Source organism: Mytilinidion resinicola, assembly GCF_010093595.1.
Source record: "Mytilinidion resinicola strain CBS 304.34 unplaced genomic scaffold BDZ99scaffold_11, whole genome shotgun sequence".
Taxonomy (NCBI): Eukaryota; Fungi; Ascomycota; class Dothideomycetes; order Mytilinidiales; family Mytilinidiaceae; genus Mytilinidion; species Mytilinidion resinicola.
This window is the reverse complement of record NW_022985447.1, coordinates 711,438-731,012: the sequence shown is the minus strand read 5'-3', so window position 1 is coordinate 731,012 and position 19,575 is coordinate 711,438. Positions and strand designations below refer to the sequence as shown.

Below are 19,575 nucleotides of genomic sequence, written 5' to 3'. Positions count from 1 at the left end.
GTTCTGCATGCCAAGATTCTATTCGCTCCCTCGAATCCTCCCGTTTAGGTCAAGCCTAAAAGTCTTCTCTCTATGTCGTTGCATCTCAAACACACCGCTTCATCCTTTTTGCGTCGATTTCCAACTCCGAGCCATTTTTGGTAATGCTCGCTGGATGGGCTTTGCGCGCCCGTCATGTACGAGTCCCTCTTCGTGGCGGACGGAGACATCTGCCAGTATCAGGGAGGCGGTATGCATCAGGGTCGGCAGATCTGTCTAGGACGAGGAACATTGGCATCATAGCACATATCGATGCAGTGAGTAGAACAAATACATAGTTCGTATATCTTCTAAAGTTCTCTAGGGCAAAACAACGACGACGGAGCGCATGCTCTATTATAGCGGCTTCACTCGAAGAATAGGAGGTATAGACTCTTTCATTATTTTTCATCAATCTAGCTTGGGACTACACTTGTCACCCGTTTCACTCCAATCTCTTTCTTCTTGATGTAAAGGATGATACCTGGTTCGAACACAGTTTCTGATTATGGTCTTAGATGTCGATGAAGGTTCTACTGTCACTGATTTTCTTCCTGCCGAAAGAGCCCGCGGCATAACCATACAATCGGCCGCAATCACATTCAATTGGCCTCCTTTACCAGACGGTAGGCAGTCTACTCCTTCACAGAACGGATCGTCAACGGCGGCGAGGTCCTCAATTTCGCATAATGTCAACCTCATTGACACACCTGGTCATGCCGACTTCACTTTCGAGGTTTTGCGGTCTCTTCGAATCTTAGACGGAGCTATCTGTATCCTAGACGGAGTGGCCGGGGTTGAAGCTCAAACTGAAAAGGTATGGACTCAAGCGGAACATTACAATATTCCAAGAATTATCTACGTCAACAAACTCGATCGTTATGGTGCTGCGTTTTCGAAGACGGTAAAAGAGATTGGAGTTCGGTTACACGTCTGGCCCGCCCTGTGCCAAATTCCATGGTGGAAAGACGGTAAGGGGAATTTCACAGGCGTCGGAGACGTAGTTGGACTTCGGGGGTTACTTTGGGAAGAAGGTGGCGACGGCAAAGCCATTCAAAGCTTTTCTATGGAAGAACTTGAGACAAAGGACCCATCATTCGCGACTGAACTCAAGAAAGCTAGAGTAGCGCTCGTTGAAGGTCTTAGCGAGTACGACGACATCATCGTTGAACAGTTTCTGGAGTACGACGAGGACCACATTTCTATTCCAAGTACCCAGATTTTGGACGCGCTACGGAGATGCGTCTTGCAATCACCGCAATACATCATTCCTGTCTTTGCCGGAGCTAGTTTCAAGAATATCGGGGTTCAGCCTCTCATGGACTCGGTGAACAGCCTCCTACCATCGCCAGAGGAAAGACCGGACCCGGAGATCAGTATAGGAGGGCTTAAAGGAACATTGCAGCAGTTGCTGACTGGCCAGCTCGATCTATCTTTGTCCACCAAAGATGCTCAAGCACAAAAGAAACCACAAAAAAGTCACCAGTTCGCGCTGCAGAATCTTCAGGCATGTGCTCTAGCCTTCAAAGTTGTAAACGACCCAAAACGTGGTGTGCTAGTCTATGTGCGGGTATATTCAGGGTCCATCGATCGCAATAGCAGCCTTTTCAACACTAGCCTGAACGTAACAGAAAAGGCACCTCGACTACTTAAGATGTATGCATCGGAGGCAGTCGAGGTCGAATCCATTCCTACTGGCCAAATTGGCGTCATTATCGGGCTCAAGTATGCTAGAACCGGAGACACGCTCATTTCTTACACGGGAGTCAACCCCAAGCTTGGCCCGCCGGCTCCCATCAACACGCTTCAGCTTCGTCCGATCAATGTTCCTCCTCCAGTGTTCTTCACAAGCGTGGAACCAAACAGTCTTTCGGAAGAGAAACTTGTGCATGAGACTCTAGCGCTTCTTCTCCGAGAGGATCCAAGCCTTCAACTGACTATGGACGAAGAAAGTGGACAGACTCACCTCGCGGGTATGGGCGAGCTTCATCTAGAGATTGCCAGGGACCGACTTATCAACGACTTCAAGGCTAAAGCTAGAACTGGGAAAATCGAGATTGGCTATAGAGAGACGATAAATGTGGCGTCGGAGAGCTTTCAAGAAGAAGTCACCAGAGAAATTGGAGGGAAGTTTGCTCGTGCCTCGTGTTCCGTCTCAATTGCGCCTTTAGACCAATTTCCAGGAGAAAGCGATCGTTCTTCTGACAACGAATCCGCCTTCGATCTTGAGAATGGCAACCATGTTGTTATCCAGCATCGAGCTCTGACCCGATCTGGCCTACCTGTTTCTTCAGACGACATTGGATTGCCAGATCACCTTCCTTTCGAAGTTATGTTATCAGCTTTTCAAACTGGTGCATTGGCGGCACTTTCACGTGGACCGGAGCATGGCTTCCCTGTAGCGTCCGTACAGATCAACATCTCTCTTAACCCATCTCTACATATCTCCCAGGAGACTACACCCGCAGCTTTGTCAACCGTCGTCAGGCAAGCCGTCCGCGCCGCACTCAAGGACTCAGTCCAGAAGGGAGGATCGATTCTCATGGAACCAGTGATGATGGCTACTATCACTGTCAACGAAAGCAGTCTCGGCAGCGTTGTCCACGACATTAGTTCCGCACGTGGCGGACAAGTCATGTCTCTCGATCGCGACGAATCCACCGATTCCGCCTCCGACACCAGTGCATCCAACCAAGACGACGTTTTGATCATCAATTCTGATCGCATATACACACCACCGGACCCTTTTCAAGGAAGCGACTCGGCTCTTGCATCTGCGGACCGACAGAGACAAATCACTGCCCGAGTCCCGCTCAAAGAGATGGTGGGTTATCTCAATCATTTGCGGAGCCTGACGGGCGGCAGAGGCACCTTTGTCATGACTGTGGATGGGTTTGAAAAGATGAATGTGCAGAGGCAGAAGAGCGTTCTTGATGCAATGCGTGGCGACTTTGTGTAAGTACTGTATTAAAAGGTTGTAAGAGTAGGCTTGTTGGATTGAAAGAATGAAGAAAAATGTATACCATAGGTGCGTCCCTATCAAGACAAGCCACACGGCACTATATTTGAAGCCCATCTCCCATCAGCTATTTCCCAATACTGCTTGGTGTTAGACTCGCTCATGCAATAATATTACAGCCACGATCGGATTACATGCAGATCCGACGTCATCAATGCCTGCACGTATTAACGTATCACGGCGGCCGAAAGTCTCAGGCAACAAATGCGGCCGGAAACAAGAAACGAATTCATTCTAAACTTTCTACAATAATCACGAAACCCGATGATTACTCTCAGCTATTTCCTACCCTCATCTTCCACTATTTCTGCCACATTCCTTGTTCTACGCCCCCTAACTTAAGTCTTCCCGAAGCACTAGGCCTCTCCACAATGACATCCCCTCTCACCTCCTGGCCGTCCACCCCCGTCCCCTCCGCTATAAAAACCCTAATAAGCGACTTCTACACCATCGGCGCCCAAAAGGGCGATGAAGCCACCGCAGCCTACATAAACCTGTTCACACCAACGGCACAAATAGTTCAGAACAACAAAACGTACACTGGCCGTGATAGTAAGCTCGTCCCCGCGCCTCGTTGTGGCCTCTTTTTTCCGCATTAACCGTCTAACGCGTTGTTTCCATAAGGCATCCTCGAGGCGCAAAGCGGAAAGCTAGACCACGTGAAAAGCCGCCAGCGCGAGATCCGCAAAGTGTACTCGTGCACTGAAGCTGGCGACGATCTGCTCCTGGTGGGGAATACACGTGTGGTGCTGGACACGGCGGAGGTGCTGGATGTGGGGTTTTGCGTGCAGCTGGCGTTTCAGGAGACGGCGGAGGGGTGGAAGATAACGCATTGTCAGTCTTGGAGTGTAAGTGCTCTGCTGCGATTTGTTATGGTTGAGTGGTGCTGACATAGGGTGTACGTGTAGGATTCGGTGGAGTTGACGGTGGAGATGATGAAGATTGTTATGAAGGAGAAGCTGCGCGGGGGTGGGGAGAAGGGGAAGGGCAGGGAGAAACGGCAGGGTTCTGGGCTTTTTGCTGGGTGTTTTGGGAGGAAGTAGGCACATGTGGAGGCAATATACACTATCGAGCTTCGTTCCTCTGATCTCATTCTCATTAAGTCACTCCTTTCTCCCGCCTCGTTTCTGTTAGTGTCTCTTCCGCCTTCTATACCGTATCCATCTTGCACGCTTTGACATGCCTATCCCGCGCATATTTCCTTCGAAAGCCCTTCTGTGCATACTTGCACTTTACAAACGCACAGAAGTACGAGCGAACTGGGGAGTGGATGAGGCTATGCCGGGCTAGGTCCTTTCGAGTCGAGAACCGGTAAGCGCAGGCCGTGTAGGTGCAGACAAAAGGCCGAGCTTGAACAGGGACGTGAACAGTGAGGTGTTTCCTGCGGGTTGTTAGGTGGCTGGTGTGGTGGAGAAGGAGACGCGCAAGATTGAGGCAAACGGGGGAGATGAGGAAGGAAATACGAACTTCAGATCGCATTTACGAGAGTAGGTGCGCGAGCAGCTGGGGCAGGCGATGAGCCTAGTAGCTTGGTGTTTTGACTTGTCGCTATTGCCGGTCAACTCGTCTTTGGGGCTATTAAAAGAAGGAGTATGTGGGTCGTATGGTCTAGAAGGCCCGCAGAGTGAATGACGACGCCCAGACTCCTGGTCCGAAAGAGTGCTGTTGGATGCTTCCGGGGTGATGGAGCCTGATGTTACAGAGGGCCCAGAGATGACGTTGACATCAGGTGTCGAAATATTCGGATTGCAGACCTCATTTGGCAGTAAGGATGAGCTCGTCAAGTTCGAGATGTCGGAGTTGTCGGAGAACAAAGTTTCAAAGGGTGTGTCCTAGGTATTTATAAGCTGGCGTACTCCTTTCGAATAGTGGGAGCATGTTTGCGTGCTTCTATCCAAGACTGTAATTCCGTGGGCAGACCTAAATCCCACAGCTCTAAAACTTCGCTCGGCAGCGGCGTCTCCTTTTCGATGCTACACTCGATCTCGACGGAGGGTGGTTCTAAGGATGTTTTCGGGTCTGAAGTTGAGTCCGTGCAAATGAAGTCTACGAAGTCTAATGTTGAGGTCCAGAAAGGGTCAGTATAATTGGCATGAAGTACATCTTCTCGTGCTAAAAACCACGGAGAAGGTCCTCGATTATGACCCTGGCCTGAATCCAAGTGGGCGAAGTTCGATGCCTGGTGCTGATTCTGCTGGCCAGTAACCTGTGGTCCCAAAAAGGTCGAAACTACGCAGGTATGAGCATGAAGGAGTACCATCGTATCGTTCAACTCACATGAATGGTTGGAGTCATAAACGGTACGAGTGGGTTCAAATTGCTGAATTTGATTTTCATCTTGGTCTTGAAGTTGCAGTGGATTTTCTTCATGATCGAGTTCACATTGTTGATTCTGAACTCGATCATGAAGAAAATCCACTGCAACTTCAAGATCAATGTATTCCTTAGGCCATGGTGGTGGGATAGTGCTTACTGGGGAGGAATTGGATCCCCCCGCAGCTAAATCGAAACAGAAACAACAGCTACATCGATATTAGCTCCTAAACAAAAGCCGTACAAGCATCTTTCTTACCAGTTGCTTTGACTCGAAGAACGAGCCCTTGCGCCAAGCGCTACCTCTTCTCAATACTCGTTCTGCCAGCTGTTCGTTTATCCTCGCCCAAGACCTTCGACAGGATATTAACTCGCAGATGAATAGCGATAATATTGCCGAATGAATGATGGATGCTTGAACGAGGTGAGAAAAGAAGCGGAGTTCCACGGTTACTTAAGTGTGACGGTGCTGTGTGGCCCGCAACGATCTCCCGAGTTGACCGGTGAAGCACTGGCGAATCATCATGAGGGAACGCACCTCACATATGTGTAGCCACCAACGCTCAGAAACTCGCCGAAGAGGGGAGAGCGGGGATGACCCAGCGACTGTAATCTCTAGCCTTGGCTACGCCATATTTGCACAACCTTCTCAGATTATTGGTAAATTGCGGGAAGAGGTGGGCACAGTACTAGCGCAGCGGTCTATACCTATCTACTTCTTTGATATTGCTTAGGGTCCAGTACTCATCCATCAGAGTCGACTAGATGATTTTGTCAGGGTAGCAGAAATTACCGTTTACTCCAACCGTTGTATGTGTCGTCATTTTGTCGCTAGTAGATGTCTACGTCTGTCCATTTGGAACCAACTTCCGGCTCATCGTCTGCCATTAACTCTCCATCCATAGCTCCGTAAACACAAGAATCTCCGACTAGATGGTACCCACCGCCGTATCTTTGCCGGGGAATGACGGGTACAGTGCAGCCCAGAAGGAGCCAGATTTCATCACCGAATTGGGTGTCCCAGTCAGCCCATCCAATTCGCTGTTTTTGTATGGCTATCAGTCTTCGGCGTTCCGTTTGAGGCAGAAGAACGTCGGGTTGAAACAGGTTCCTAGGATTGGAGTAATAATAGCTATCAGGTACTTGCTGCATACGCTCATGGGCTGCGAGGTCGAAGGGACCGTCGAAGCCGAGCCATTCGAATAGGCGATGCCCGCTGAAAGAGAAGTTTGCGTTCAGTAAGATCCAGTTGTGAAGCGACGGTCTCTTCAGAGCTATGGAAGACATAATTTCGGGGGGAAAGCTCTGCATCTGGGCTATTCTGAGTCTCATGGCTGCTTCCATATGCTGATCCACTGCAACGTTTGCGGCTGTCCCATCCACGAATAGTGTGTTGAACAACGCTAGGCCACCTCTTGGATTACTTGAGGTCTCTCGTCTGGCTAAGAGGGAAGCCTTCTCGTCGGGAGAATCCATGTCCTGGAATCCATCAGGACGTGGCCGTTCGTCATGCTCGCTCCGGCTAATTTGATTGACATGATCGACAAATTTACCTCGCAAGGTGAGCATTTTGTCATTTGACGGAGAAGACTGCGCGAGATTTAAAGGTCGCATTACAGATAAAATTATCTGACGGCAGATGGCGTCTCCTCGAATTTGCTTAAGAAACCCCCAACTTGTAAGTGTAACGATCTGCATTGTACCGTATTAAGCTCCAGCGTGGAACTCAGGTCGGCTCCTTGAAGTCTCCAGAGTCGTTACCGAGAAAAACGATCGTATCCAGGTCTTTCGTCCATCCCAGCGCAGAAACCGTCATTGCCTGCCACAAGTCGGCTACGGGTGTGGAGTAATTCGGATGCGAAACATAAATAGAGTCATCGTATGTTAATCCAAACAACGCAAAGATTCTGTCGTGGCTATCCGAAGCAAGTGCCACCCAGCTACGGAAGAGGGCTTCAAGCAAACGAATGGGCTTGCTCTCTCTTGCATCTCTGCGGAGTTTCTCCAGGTCGTCCAGGTGTAGAGTAGCCGAGCTCTTACGCTTGAGACAAGGGACGCCTTCTTGAATCTTGTCCCATGTCGTCTGCTTCCTGCCCGCTAGAATCACGATCTCCCGACTGAGTGCGAGCTCTTGAATGAACCAGACTCGGTACCAATACGGGTGCATCAGAAAATGTGTGAGGGTTTCAAAATCTCGACCGTGCCGTATTCTTCTCCTACTTCCCTCGTCTTCAGCCTTAGCAGCAATCTTCTCAATCAAATCAACCACCCCCTCGTCCTCGTACGCCCTTCCCCCAACCCACGCCACCGTCCCCTCCCCCCTCCGATACACGGCTCCCATCCTCAGCACCTGCTGCCCCCTCTCATCAACGTCCTCCTAATTAATAGAAAGCGCATCGACCCAAATCGTCACAAATCCATGCTCGCGTAGACTGAGAAGCGATTTTGAGTAACGCCGGAGTTAAGACCATTCATCGTGATTTGACGAACTCGAGTCGCATTGCCCCAAAGATAGCTGAACGCTACGTAAGGAGGGGGGACGCTAGAGATTCGTGGGCGATGGTGCATGAAATGAGATCAGATTGAGCGGGGTCGGCTTCGAGGAGGGTGACGAGGCGGAACTAGCTTTTGGAGGGCTGGAGGGGGGAGTAAGTGTAGGACATCGTGGAATCTTCGACTCTACGACGTTTTGAAATGCAATAGTTAGAACTATAACAAACACGGTAGTTGTCTTGATATGAAGGCTATGATAAGAGGGTCGGGTGAGTGAGGAGAGCGGTTGAACCTCACGTGGTTCCGGAGGCTGTGTAAGTATTGCGTCGACAAGGCTGAGGCCTTCTCGAGGTTCGTGGTGTTGGCCATGCAGACTCATGGCGCCTCGTCCACCCTGATTCGCCAGGGCTTCACCGGTCGAACATCAGAGCACATCTGCACCGAAACTGATTTTGACTATACCTTAGCTAAATAGGGTGTCTGGCAAGCTTGGTTGACAGTCGAGCGCTCTCTGCGTCTTCATTAAGGCTGCGCCTGAGGGATTCTCAAAGGTTAGAGGCGTCTGTGGGATACAACGACGACTCATGATACTATTTATGTGGACACTGGATTCATACCACAGCATAGGTAGATCCAAACTGTTAGTGGGCAAGTGAACAGGAACACTAATACTGGGTGTGTAGACAGATACCTTCGTTCCTTGAGCAATTATCAACTTTCCTGCTTAAAGCGACTTCGCCTGCCATGTCCCAATTCTCTAATCTTCATCGCGTTTTCGCTTTTTCCTTTTTACAATGAATCCCCTCCACGTGTCTATCGCACGCGTCCTTCCACCGAAACCCCTTCAGGGCATACTTACACGTTGCATGCGGACAGCTGTACGGGCGCTCGCGGGAATGAACTCGCTGGTGCCGCCGCAGGTCCTTCAAACTCGAGAAGCGGGAATTGCAGGCCAGAAATGTGCAGGCGTGTGGCCGGGAGTGGCGAGCAGTGTGACGACTGTAGAGGGTCAGATGGATGGGTCATGCTGTGGAGAAGGAAGAGGGGCTGAGATAGAGAAGAGACCGTGGGGACAGAGACGAAGGGAAATGACGAATACTAACCGGAGGTCGCAAGGACGAGAGAAGCTCCTTGGGCAAATGAGACAAGGTAGGGTCGGAGCAGTTTTCGCAAGCTTTAGCTTGCCGGTACGAATCGGTTGATCTGAGTAGTTGGGACGAGGGAACGAGTCTAGAGAAAGTGATTCGGATGGCATCGAGGGTGATATTTTACACGAAATCTGCTGGGAGGAGGGAGTGATGCTAGCTACTTGTGGGCTTGCATCTGCTGGCGTGACAGAAGAGTCCGAAATGTAGGCAGTCTCAGGAGTCGAAACATTCGAAATATTTGCTCTGGCAAAAGACGATGAAGGGGAGGACAAATCGAAGATACTGGGAGAAATCTCCCTAAAGGAACAATCCTGGCTGCTTTTTAGTGTGCTGACCTCTTGAAGTCAATGGGGGCATGTGTACTTCAATCCAAGGATGCCATTCTGTAGGCATATCGAGGCCCCGAGGAGCAGACATGCTGTCAGACATCAACGTCTCCTCCTCAACTGTACAAGTGATCTCAGGGCAAATTAGATTTCCGTATGTATTTCGAGTTGCAGTAACTTCCGTGAAACTCAAAACGTCAAAGTCCGTTGGTGACAGATTGGAAGGGCTAGTGAAATCGCAAGCAAAAAGGTAATGATTGGAGACACGACTGTGTGAGGCAAAATTTGGGGCTATAGGAAAGCAAGACTGGGCTGGTCGTAGCGACGGGAAGTGAAATTGCTGTTGTTGAATATGCTCGGCATGGTAGACTTGGGACCTGGCCAAGGGATCCAAAGCTATATGCGGATATGAGTACGGAAAAGGATGTGACATATTTATCAACTCACCAGAGTATTCGTTCGCAGAATCAACAGCGTGTTCGTTCGCAGGATCAACAAAGTATGTGTTCGTATGAAAGTATTCCCGGTCCTAGCCTCTATATCGAATCGTTTATTCTCGATTTTGGCTATTGCTGATTTGAAAAGAATCGAGATCAAAGGAGTCGACATCGGGCAAGAGGCCAGGACCAGTCAAGCAGGGCACGTATCGATTAGGACTAAGCCATAAGGGAGGGATTTTGCTCGGTAGGGAGGAAAGGTGTCCTCCCACCACCTAGGTCGAAGAAAGCAACTACTGCAACAATATTAGAATTCAAATTAGCACCCCATAGATAGCTATCTCACCTATTGCTTTGACTCGAAGAACGAGTACCTCTGCGCCGGGTGTCGCGTCTCCGCGAGCCCCCACTTCTTCAAACCGGCGATCTGTGAGAGTGGGTAAAACTTCAATATAAGAATGAAGAGCAAGATCTGGCCGATTGGCGACAGGACGCTTTACAAAGGAAACGAGACGGCTTTCATCAGTCTTTTAAGGGCAAAGGTGGAGTGTGGCCACCCACATAATCTTCCGAGGCTGAGGCATGACCGGTGAGACTCTGGCGAATTAGAGTGGACAACGCATGCTCGAATTGTGTGGCCACCAATGTAGGCAGAATATTGGAACCTCGAAGATAGCGAGCTTGAAGGATTTGTGCTAGGTGGCCACAGCTCAGCAGTGGCCTCACAGAAGACGCTGTGAAATAATTACATCTTGAAGGATTTGTGCCAAGTGGCCACCACTCAACAGTAGCCTCACAGAAGACACTGCGAGGTACATCTTAACGGGTGGTCACCATAGTACATCATATGGAGGCCACCTACCCACCCCGCGGTGTTTTTCCGCCTAAGCGGCGGCTGGTAATTTCTTTTTCCAAGGAGAATGGGTACCAGCAGACTGCCAAAAAATGTTTGCATTTGTTTTATCAGTCATTCGATGACTGCGAATACCCACCTACCTAATGCAAGCGATAAAGAGTAAATTATCAAGGGTATCCAACATTAAATGCAAACTCCACGCTAGGAAGTAGGTCATTTTTCCGCGTCTAATCTTCAAGCCGATGTATTAGTTGTATATCCAATTTTTTTTCTTACTTTTCATCCATCAATCTCAGGTATGACTTCATCCTCTTCATTTTCTTCCTTAATCCCATACTCAGTCTCTTCTTCTGGAACTTCAACCTCCCCGTCAAATATCTCTCCCTCGTCCCTTGCAAGGTCCGGATCAGCCTTCACTCCCAAATCTCTCTCGTCCAGAAACGTCCTCCCCCTCAACTGCTCTGGTAGATATTCCTGCTTGACCCTACCATCCTTGAAATCCGGGTTATACTTATAGCCCTTTCCAACGCCCATTTCTTTCATCAACCTAGTCGGTGCATTCCTCAGATGCACCGGCACAGGCAGGTTCGCCACTCCAGGCTCTTTTAGAGCGGCCATCGCCGCATGTAAGCCTCTATACACTCTTGTCGACTTATTTGCCAGAGCTAGGGCAACGGCGCAATGTGCAATATTGATGCCTGCCTCTGGCATCCCGACCCGCTCGACGGCCTGGTGCGCACTGACTGCTAGTGACAGCATTGATGGGTCTGCGAGACCGACATCTTCAGAGGCGACTACTATGAGGCGGCGGGAGATGTACAAGGGGTCTTCGCCAGATTGAAGCATCCGTGAGAGGTAATATAGGGTAGCATCTGGGTCGGAGCCGCGAATGGACTTGTGTAGGGCGGATATGGAGTCGTAGTGCTGATCCCCAGAGCGGTCATAGAGGGACGCTTTCGTCAGGCTAGCACGGAGGGAGTCTGAGGTGGTTTGTGGAGAGGTGGATAAGGATAGCGAGAGCGAGAGGAGGGTTAGTGCTTGTCTGGCGTCGCCATCAGCTCGGAGGGCTAGATGAGAGAGGAACTCGTCGTCGATTAGTGGGGATATATGTTCCTTGACAGCGCTTTCGGAGGCAAGAGCACGTTCAAGAATGTCGCGGATCTCGGACTCTGTGAGGCGTTCGAGGTGGAAAGGACGGCATCGCGACATGAGTGCGGCAACGACTTTGAAGGAGGGATTTTCGGTCGTCGCCCCAATGAGGGTCACCTGACCTGCCTCAATGGGCCCAAGAAATACATCTTGTTGCGTCTTGCTGAAACGGTGTATCTCGTCGCAGAATATGATGGTCCGCCGACCTGTGAGGTTCAGCTCGCCCAGGGCCTCTGCGAACAGCTTCTTGACCTCTCCGACTCCTGAGCTTGTGCTCACAATCTCGACAAAGCGATAATTTGAGGCTTTTGCTATCAGCCGTGCTATTGTAGTCTTGCCAGTTCCAGGTCCTCCCCAGAGTATCATGCTTGGAATGTTGCCAGAAGCTATCATGCTTCGTATCACCCCATTGGGCCCAACTAGCTCTTCTTGCCCGACTACGTCGTCAAGACTACGAGGGCGCATGCGTTCGGGAAGGGGTGCGGCCTTTTGGAGGGCGCTGAGTTTGGTACGTTTAGGAGACGGAGGGTCGCCATTTGTGGCATCGAGAGAGCGTTTGGTGCCTGTAGGAGATATAGAGCGGTCGACATGCTGTGTCTGCGGTGGCGGCTGGGTGAAAGGTGACGGAGTGGGGGCTGTGGGAGGCGCGGTGGTTTTTGAGGAGACGCTGGCGACACGCTTGGGACCCGGCGTGAAGAAGCTCAGCACTCTCTTGGGAGCATTCTCAGTAGCGTCCACGATGAAAGACTCGCAGCCGGAGTCGAGATGTGGGTTGATATGTTGAGGCTTGACGGGTTTGGAGCAGATGGGACAGTCGACGGGTGCGGTGTCGTCCATTTCTTGGTAGCGCGGAGAGAATAATCCGGGGCAGAACACGAGGTCACTGGATGCGGACCGGTCTCGGCAACTTGCAGAGGACGGCCCGATAGCGCTACACAGAGACGTGTGGAGGGGCACGTAGGGGGTGGGCACGGTGGGGTTTCGGGAGGGCAGAAACGCGGCATCGTTGGGCTGCTTGGGGGCAAAATAGAGCACGCAATGCCGAAAACTCAACACCACGCTGACTCCGCTATATCAGCCCAGCCTCACACTCCTTCTCACTTGCCGCTCGCCCTGCAATGACAAGCTGGCTGTCGTCGCTAGCCAGAACCACCCGCCCTGTCCCTTCACTCTTCAGACACAAACACAGAGCCCCCCCACTTCCCTCCCCGAGCTTGATCAATCCCTCCATCCGCCCAATGTCTACCGCCGCAGAACGCAGAGACCCCATCAAGCCGGCGGCGAGAGTCGCGCGCCAGAATCAGGATGTCTGGTAACCAATTGGCCCTTTATTCCTCTTCCCCTCCATAATCTGCCATTTCTACCATAAGAAGAGCACCAATGGGGAACTTTTTGCTAACTTTGGTGTGCACAACCAGGTCCATCGTCAATGAAGCTGCCGCCGCCTCTCCCATTCAGCCTATCGTGAACATGGGCCAGGGGTTCTTTGGCTACAATCCTCCTCAATTCGTCATTGATGCTGCAAAAGCGTCACTGGATAAAGTAGAATGCAACCAATACTCTCCCACAAAAGGCCGGCCACGACTAAAGAAGGCCATTGCGAATGCCTACTCACCTTTCTTCGGCCGTGAGATAAACCCAGAGACGGAGGTTACCATCACAACGGGTGCAAACGAGGGTACGGATACGCCCAGCCATTCGTGACCTTGAATCAAGATGTTTGGGATACAACTCCACGTCCTTGAAGAAACGCTCGAGGTACTATATCAGAAGCTGATACTGTCATCCCAGGCATGCTCTCCGCCTTCATGGCCTTCCTCGAGGCCGGCGACGAAGTCATCGTCTTCGAGCCCTTCTTCGACCAGTATATCTCCAACATCGAGATGCCCGGCGGCAAAGTTGTCTACGTCCCCATGCATCCACCCCCAAACGGCTCTACCACCACCTCCTCAGCCTCCGAGTGGAAGATCGACATGGAGCAATTCGAAGCCGCCATCACACCCCGCACACGCATGGTCGTCCTCAACAGCCCACACAACCCCATCGGCAAGGTCTTCTCGCGCGAGGAACTGCTAGCAGTGGGCGAGCTATGCGTGAAACACGGCATCATCATCCTCAGCGACGAGGTGTACGACCGCCTCTACTACGTCCCCTTCACGCGCGTCGCAACCCTCTCCCCCGAGATCGACCGCCTCACCCTAACCGTCGGCTCCGGCGGGAAGAACTTCTACGCCACAGGCTGGCGCGTAGGCTGGCTAATCGGCCCCGAGAATCTCATCAAATACGTATCCGCAGCCCACACCCGAATCTGCTACAGCAGCGTCTCCCCATTGCAAGAAGCCACCGCCGTCGGCTTCGAAGAGGCGGACAAGCACGACTTCTGGAACCAGAGCAAGCGGGAAATGCGCGCGAAGATGACCAAGTTCAACGCTGTGTGGGACGAGTTGGGGCTACCGGTAAGACTTCACTTTGTTCTACCCCTATCTGTGACCCCTGTTTTGATGCTAATTGTCTCTTTTTCTCGCAAACAGTACTCCGACCCTGAAGGCGGCTACTTCGTCCTCGTGAATATGTCGCGCGTGAAACTGCCGGCCGACTACGACTTCCCGCCCCACGTCGCCTCGCGGCCGCGCGACTTCAAGCTCTCGTGGTTCTTGATCAAGGAGCTCGGGGTTGCTGCTATCCCGCCGACCGAGTTCTTCACGCCGCAGAACGCACATATCGTTGAGGACTGGCTACGGTTTGCGGTGTGCAAGGAGGATAGTGTGCTCGAAAATGCAATGGAGAGGCTGAGGGGGTTGAAGAAGTATATCCATGATTAGGTAGATTGTGGTGATCTGCTTTCGGATTTTGGCCCTGTCCTAATGTGAACTGCGATGGCTTTACCTCGACAACACCCCTGAAGGTAGGAAGCTGACAGTTGCTTATGAGTATCCCTTCAGTGTATGCATGATAGAACATAGATCTGACTCTAAATTTCTACCAAACAAAATCAAACCAAAATCAAGAAAACTGAAAAGCCATCACGATCCCTGAACGAGTGCTGACCCCTTTTCTATTCGATATAAGCCGCCCCGTCTCAGAAAAATACAGTACACTTTCGACTTCTTCTTATCCCACCTTTTCTATTTCCAGGTTTGCCCCTTAGATCGAAATGAAGAAGCTCTTCTCCCCCTCCCTCGGCTCCACCCGTGCCCGCTGGATAATCGGATCCGCACAACTAACCCTAATCCGCTCCACCGTCGCCGGTGAGACCAAACTAAGCACCTCCTCCTCGCCGAACTGCTTCCTCGCAGCCTTCAGCGCATCGCGGATAGCGAAGAAGACAGCCGAGCCCATGAACAGCGGCGGTTCGCCTATCCCTCAAGTTAGCACTCAGATCCACCTCAAGCCTCAAAAGGGAACAGGGTAGAAAAAAATCAAAAATCAAACATACCAACCCCACGACTCCGCTGAATCGTCCTCAAATTCTCCCACTGCACATCCTTCAACAAACTCACATTCATCTCCTGCGGCACATCCCGAAAGCCCGGGATCTTATACGCGCCGGGCCCGCGCGTGAAAATCTGCCCACTGGCCCGATGCCACAGCATCTCCTCCGTCGTGAACAGGCCCTGGCCCTGCACAAACGCGCCCTCGATCTGGCCGTAGTCGATGGCCGGGTTGATGCTGCGGCCGACGTCCATCTTGATGTCCGCGCGCCGGCACGTCCAGTCGCCCGTCAGCGTGTCGATCTCGACCTCGGCGGCCGCGACGCCCTGCGTGAAGTAGAAGAACATCTGCCCCGTGTTAGGCCCCCAGACGTAGCCGATGTCGGGCGTCTTGTAGAAGCCGTTGGCCGAGAGGTTGACGCGGTCGAAGTAGGCGGCGTGCGCGAGCTGCTTCATGGTCGCGTCCGGGCCGAGCTTGGCGCGGTAGGGCGCCAGGCGCTCGTTGAGCTGCTCGCAAGCGTTCCAGATGGCGTAGCCGTTGAGGTCGGACGAGGCCGAGGCGGCCGTCGACGACGTGTTGGCGACCGTGTTGGTGGCGGTTTCGGAGATGAAGACGCTGGATTGCGGCACTTGGAGTGCTTCGGCTGCGATCATGGTCATCTTGGTGTGTAGGCCTTGGCCCATTTCTGTGCCGCCGTGCGCGAGGAGGACGGAGCCGTCGTGGTAGATGTGGACGAGGGCGCCAGCTTGGTTGAGGAAGAGGGCTGTGAAGGAGATGCCGAATTTGGTGGGGATGATGGCAAGGCCGCGCTTGTTCCATTTGTGGGTTGCGTTGAACTCTTCGATGGCTTGGCGGCGTTGGGCGTAGTTGGATTCATCTTGTACTTGTTTGTACATGAGGGGGACGTAGAAGTCTTTGAGTTCTTGGTTGAAGTGGGTTTCTTCGCCGGGCTTGTACATGTTGATCTCGCGGAACTTCTCGACGGGAATGTTGAGATGGTCTGCGACTTCTGACATGTAGGACTCGGCGATGAACATGCCTTGCGGTCCACCGAAGCCTCGGAATGCTGTGTTGGAGACGGTGTTGGTCTTCGCGATTCGTCCCCGGACGTGGATGTTTGGAATCATGTACACTCCGTCGACATGGGACAGTGCTCGATCGACGACAGCAGCACTCAGATCTTGACTCCAACCGCCGTTGTTGATTACGTCTGCATCGAGAGCTTGGATTTTGCCGTCCTTATTAACCGCAACTTTCCACCTTCCGAGGAAGGGATGACGCTGACCAGAAGTCATGATATCCTCGTCTCGGTTGAGCATGCACCGCACTGGCCGTCGAGCCTTCTTTGCGGCAACGGCGCAGATACCAGCAAGTTGAACAGACCTAGTCTCCTTACCACCGAAACCACCTCCCATACGCTTTACTCTCGAAACAATCTTGTTGGCATCAACTCCTGTGACTTGAGCCACATACGCCTGGGTCTCGGTCGGATTCTGTGTGCTGCTGAAGACATCCATTTCTCCGTCTTCGTGTTTCGGAACTACAACCACTGCTTGAGTCTCGAGGTAGAAATGCTCCTGGCCGCCCATCCTCGCTATGCCGGTGAAGACATGATCTGCTTCAGCGAAGGCCTTCTCAGTGTCGCCCTTGATGATGTAGCGGAAATGTTCGAAGTAGCTCTCCTTCTCGATAGCCTCTTCAATCGTGAAAATAGCTGGAAGATCTTCATACTCGACCTTGACAGCCCGGGCAGCAGCTTCTGCTTGCTTCGCAGACGAGGCAAGTATGATGCCAATTGGCTGACCGGCAGTGAACACCTCGTCTACGGCGAAGAAGACTTCATCGGCCACAGGAGCACCCCACCAATTGGCCTCAGGATTCGGGAGGTCGTGGTGGTCCACGTAGTCGAAGACTCCAGGGAGATCCAATGCTGCCGATGGATCTACACTAACGAGCTTTGCATGTGCTTTGGTAGATAGGACGAGACATCCATAAAGCTCGTTCTTCTGTACAGGGATGTCGTCAGTGTATTGAGCTTCTCCAGTACATTGCTTCATCGCAGCAACGTGCGGTCGTTCCGAGCCTAGAATCTTCTGCTCATACGCTTTCGCAGAAGCATGATCCTTGGATCCGTGGGATATGATCCGTTCAATCTCGCCGATTGCCTCTGCATCCACGATAGCCTCCTCGGCCTTGAGCTCAGCTAGGACTTCGTTGTAGAACTTGTAGAAGAAGCCGAGAGCAAGGGACTTCCTGTATGTCGCCATACCGCCAGGAACGCCGAATCTTAGATCGAAATCCTCTTCCAGGGCACCCATGACACCCTCCAGAGTCGCCGGATCGGTCCATTTCTTACCATCTAGGAACTCTCCAGCCTTCTTAGCAGCAATTGTGATAGGTGCCATACCGCCATATACTAGACTCACGTTTTCAACGACATAGGCGTCATTGAGATGGACTCTTAAAGCTGCGTTGACGATGGCAATATCGTCATCTTTCCTCTTCGCTTGTTTGTAGGCCCTCATGTATTCCCCCTTTTCTTTAGCAGCTGGTATCCGCAGGCCGGCAATGACGGCATCGGGAGGTAGAGCCGTGACGCGGTAACCCTTGAAGAACTCGGACATGGGTATCTCCGTGGTCTTGTCGAGGGATTTCGCAATTAGGGTCGCGTTGGACGCAACAAAGACGGGGTTCAGATCGGAAATAGGGGAAGCTGTTGCAAGGTTTCCAGCTGGAGTGCCAACGTTCCGGATTTGCCTTCCTGCAAAGTATCGAATCGCCTTTAGGATAGCAGCAAAAGGCTGACCGCAGGCCTCTCCGTAATGTTTGACAGCCTCTTTGGCGATCTTCTCCAGGTCGGTGAGCACGATGTTTCCACCAATTTCTAAGTAGTCATCTTCGAATGAGTACTGCCGAAGCTCTGGAATATCTCCGACAAAGACCGAAGCGGAATATTGCATAGCCTTGAACTTGATCTCAATCTGCGTCTCGGTGCTACCTCCGATGATCTTCGCCGAGGGGTATGCGCTCTTTATCTCCAGTAGCTGCTGTAAAGTGACGGGCCTAAACCACCGCTTCCTCTTATTACCAAATGCTAGGGGTTTGAAGTCGTGTTTGCGGAGCATGGGAGGGAATATGAGCTCGGTATCAGGCTTGTATTCGATGAATCCAGGGGGCGTAAATCTCTTGATCGGTTGCTCTTCGCCGTCGACTCCACTCTTACAGCATCCATCCCCGTTGCCATTCTTCTCCATACAACATCCTCCTCCTCCATTTGCGGTGGCTTTTCCGCAAGTTCTTTCCGCACTGAAGCTCTGAGCAGCGTCCAATATCGGTCGGTATCCCGTACACCTGCAGAGGTTGCCATCGAAGGCCTCTTCAACGTCGTGTTCGGTGGGGTTGGGATCATTTCGAAGGAGAGCGTATAGGCTCTATCTTCAAATTAGCTTAACCCCAAGGAAAAAATAGGAAGAAGATACCATGACAATGCCAGGGGTACAGAAACCGCATTGGCTGCCGTTGCTCTTGGCTATCCTCTCCTGTGCTGGATGAGGTTGCTTGACGTTCCCAATGCCCTCCACCGTGATAACATGCTTGCCGTCGACACTTACCAGCGGTGCGAGGCAGGCATTGACTGAGGCATGGTAGACTTGCCTAGTCGTAGGATTATATTGGGAGACAACCTGGTTCGGTCAGTTTTGGGATCGATATATTTCAGTAGGTAGTATTGCCACTCACAACTGTACAAGCGCCACATCCTCCCTCAGCACAACCAAGCTTCGTCCCCGTAAGTCCAATGCCTCGCAGGTACTCTAACAAAGTGACTTCTGGGTCAGCAGAATCTAGGATGACTTTAGTGCCATTGAGGTAAAAGCGGAGCGTGTCATCGTAGGCGTCGGTGACTGAGATCAAAGACCGCGTCGACTCCACCGACACAGCAGGCTCGACAATGCCAGGTGCCATCTTGATAGTGCACAAGTAAGAAAGAAATTAGAAGTCTGGGTCCCTGGAAGAGCAAACAAAAAATCTAAAGGACCACAGCACTGGGGAAAGCTACCCTGCAGGTATTAGAAGCAGTGGGGCAGGTCAGTAAGATATGGGTTGACGCCGCGGCAGACCGGCTCCCGATGAGAAGAAGAAACACAGGCTGACGAATGATACGGCAGGCAATTCGGTGGCTGTGGGTCTTATCATCTAAGGCTATGTCCCGCGCCTGGAGTTGACAGTTTGCTGCATGTAGGAGGGCGGAGATGGCCGTCATAGGCCGCTAAAGTAGACGGTTTTGTGTGAGGGGCAAACCCCCAGATCTCAGATCCAGCCCGTTGTTTGGCTAGAACTGCTGCTTCACCACAGCTCGGCACGAGTCCTCAGAGGGGTTTCTTTT

The 19,575-nt window shown here is 51.8% G+C and overlaps 9 protein-coding genes across 9 annotated transcripts; 3 read left to right on the top strand and 6 right to left on the bottom strand.

The window, feature by feature from the left end:
- Positions 1 to 201: 201 nt before the first annotated feature.
- BDZ99DRAFT_571802 (P-loop containing nucleoside triphosphate hydrolase protein) lies at positions 202 to 3,156 on the top strand. The gene is made up of 3 exons (XM_033728133.1): positions 202 to 296; positions 344 to 404; positions 537 to 3,156. Exons 2-3 carry the CDS (start codon positions 368 to 370, stop codon positions 2,975 to 2,977), a joined length of 2,478 nt encoding a protein of 825 aa, XP_033575914.1. The 5' UTR covers positions 202 to 296; positions 344 to 367; the 3' UTR covers positions 2,978 to 3,156.
- Positions 3,157 to 3,408: 252 nt separating this feature from the next.
- On the top strand, positions 3,409 to 4,080 carry BDZ99DRAFT_477441 (uncharacterized protein; the record flags this gene model as incomplete). The annotated part of the gene is made up of 3 exons (XM_033722118.1): positions 3,409 to 3,589; positions 3,662 to 3,885; positions 3,946 to 4,080. 3 exons carry the CDS (start codon positions 3,409 to 3,411, stop codon positions 4,078 to 4,080), a joined length of 540 nt encoding a protein of 179 aa, XP_033575913.1.
- Positions 4,081 to 4,091: 11 nt separating this feature from the next.
- BDZ99DRAFT_571800 (uncharacterized protein) lies at positions 4,092 to 5,761 on the bottom strand. Its single transcript, XM_033728132.1, has 5 exons — positions 5,610 to 5,761; positions 5,315 to 5,559; positions 4,980 to 5,243; positions 4,505 to 4,869; positions 4,092 to 4,418 (listed from the first exon to the last, which is right to left on the bottom strand). The coding sequence occupies exons 2-5, from the start codon at positions 5,441 to 5,443 to the stop codon at positions 4,187 to 4,189; spliced, it is 990 nt and encodes a 329-aa protein (XP_033575912.1). The 5' UTR covers positions 5,444 to 5,559; positions 5,610 to 5,761; the 3' UTR covers positions 4,092 to 4,186.
- Positions 5,762 to 6,181: 420 nt separating this feature from the next.
- On the bottom strand, positions 6,182 to 6,919 carry BDZ99DRAFT_521417 (uncharacterized protein; the record flags this gene model as incomplete). Its single annotated transcript, XM_033725620.1, has 1 exon — positions 6,182 to 6,919. The coding sequence occupies one exon, from the start codon at positions 6,917 to 6,919 to the stop codon at positions 6,182 to 6,184; it is 738 nt and encodes a 245-aa protein (XP_033575911.1).
- A 157-nt stretch (positions 6,920 to 7,076) lies between these two features.
- On the bottom strand, positions 7,077 to 7,724 carry BDZ99DRAFT_533175 (uncharacterized protein; the record flags this gene model as incomplete). Its single annotated transcript, XM_033726500.1, has 1 exon — positions 7,077 to 7,724. A coding segment is annotated over one exon (648 nt), but the record flags the coding sequence as incomplete, so codon positions are not given.
- A 701-nt stretch (positions 7,725 to 8,425) lies between these two features.
- Positions 8,426 to 9,514, bottom strand: BDZ99DRAFT_42737 (uncharacterized protein). Its single transcript, XM_033717156.1, has 3 exons — positions 9,355 to 9,514; positions 8,947 to 9,302; positions 8,426 to 8,842 (listed from the first exon to the last, which is right to left on the bottom strand). Exons 1-3 carry the CDS (start codon positions 9,418 to 9,420, stop codon positions 8,608 to 8,610), a joined length of 657 nt encoding a protein of 218 aa, XP_033575909.1. The 5' UTR covers positions 9,421 to 9,514; the 3' UTR covers positions 8,426 to 8,607.
- A 1,124-nt stretch (positions 9,515 to 10,638) lies between these two features.
- Positions 10,639 to 12,637, bottom strand: BDZ99DRAFT_509370 (P-loop containing nucleoside triphosphate hydrolase protein; the record flags this gene model as incomplete). The annotated part of the gene is made up of 2 exons (XM_033724399.1): positions 10,974 to 12,637; positions 10,639 to 10,689 (listed from the first exon to the last, which is right to left on the bottom strand). The coding sequence occupies exons 1-2, from the start codon at positions 12,594 to 12,596 to the stop codon at positions 10,639 to 10,641; spliced, it is 1,674 nt and encodes a 557-aa protein (XP_033575908.1). The 5' UTR covers positions 12,597 to 12,637.
- Positions 12,638 to 12,823: 186 nt separating this feature from the next.
- BDZ99DRAFT_463799 (kynurenine-oxoglutarate transaminase 1 mitochondrial precursor) lies at positions 12,824 to 14,787 on the top strand (the record flags this gene model as incomplete). The annotated part of the gene is made up of 4 exons (XM_033720151.1): positions 12,824 to 13,071; positions 13,178 to 13,437; positions 13,551 to 14,215; positions 14,291 to 14,787. Coding segments are annotated over exons 1-4 (1,286 nt in total), but the record flags the coding sequence as incomplete, so codon positions are not given.
- Positions 14,788 to 14,903: 116 nt separating this feature from the next.
- On the bottom strand, positions 14,904 to 19,154 carry BDZ99DRAFT_499300 (xanthine dehydrogenase; the record flags this gene model as incomplete). Its single annotated transcript, XM_033723648.1, has 4 exons — positions 14,904 to 15,115; positions 15,196 to 18,622; positions 18,671 to 18,874; positions 18,930 to 19,154. The coding sequence occupies 4 exons, from the start codon at positions 19,152 to 19,154 to the stop codon at positions 14,904 to 14,906; spliced, it is 4,068 nt and encodes a 1,355-aa protein (XP_033575906.1).
- Between the last annotated feature and the right edge of the window lie 421 nt (positions 19,155 to 19,575).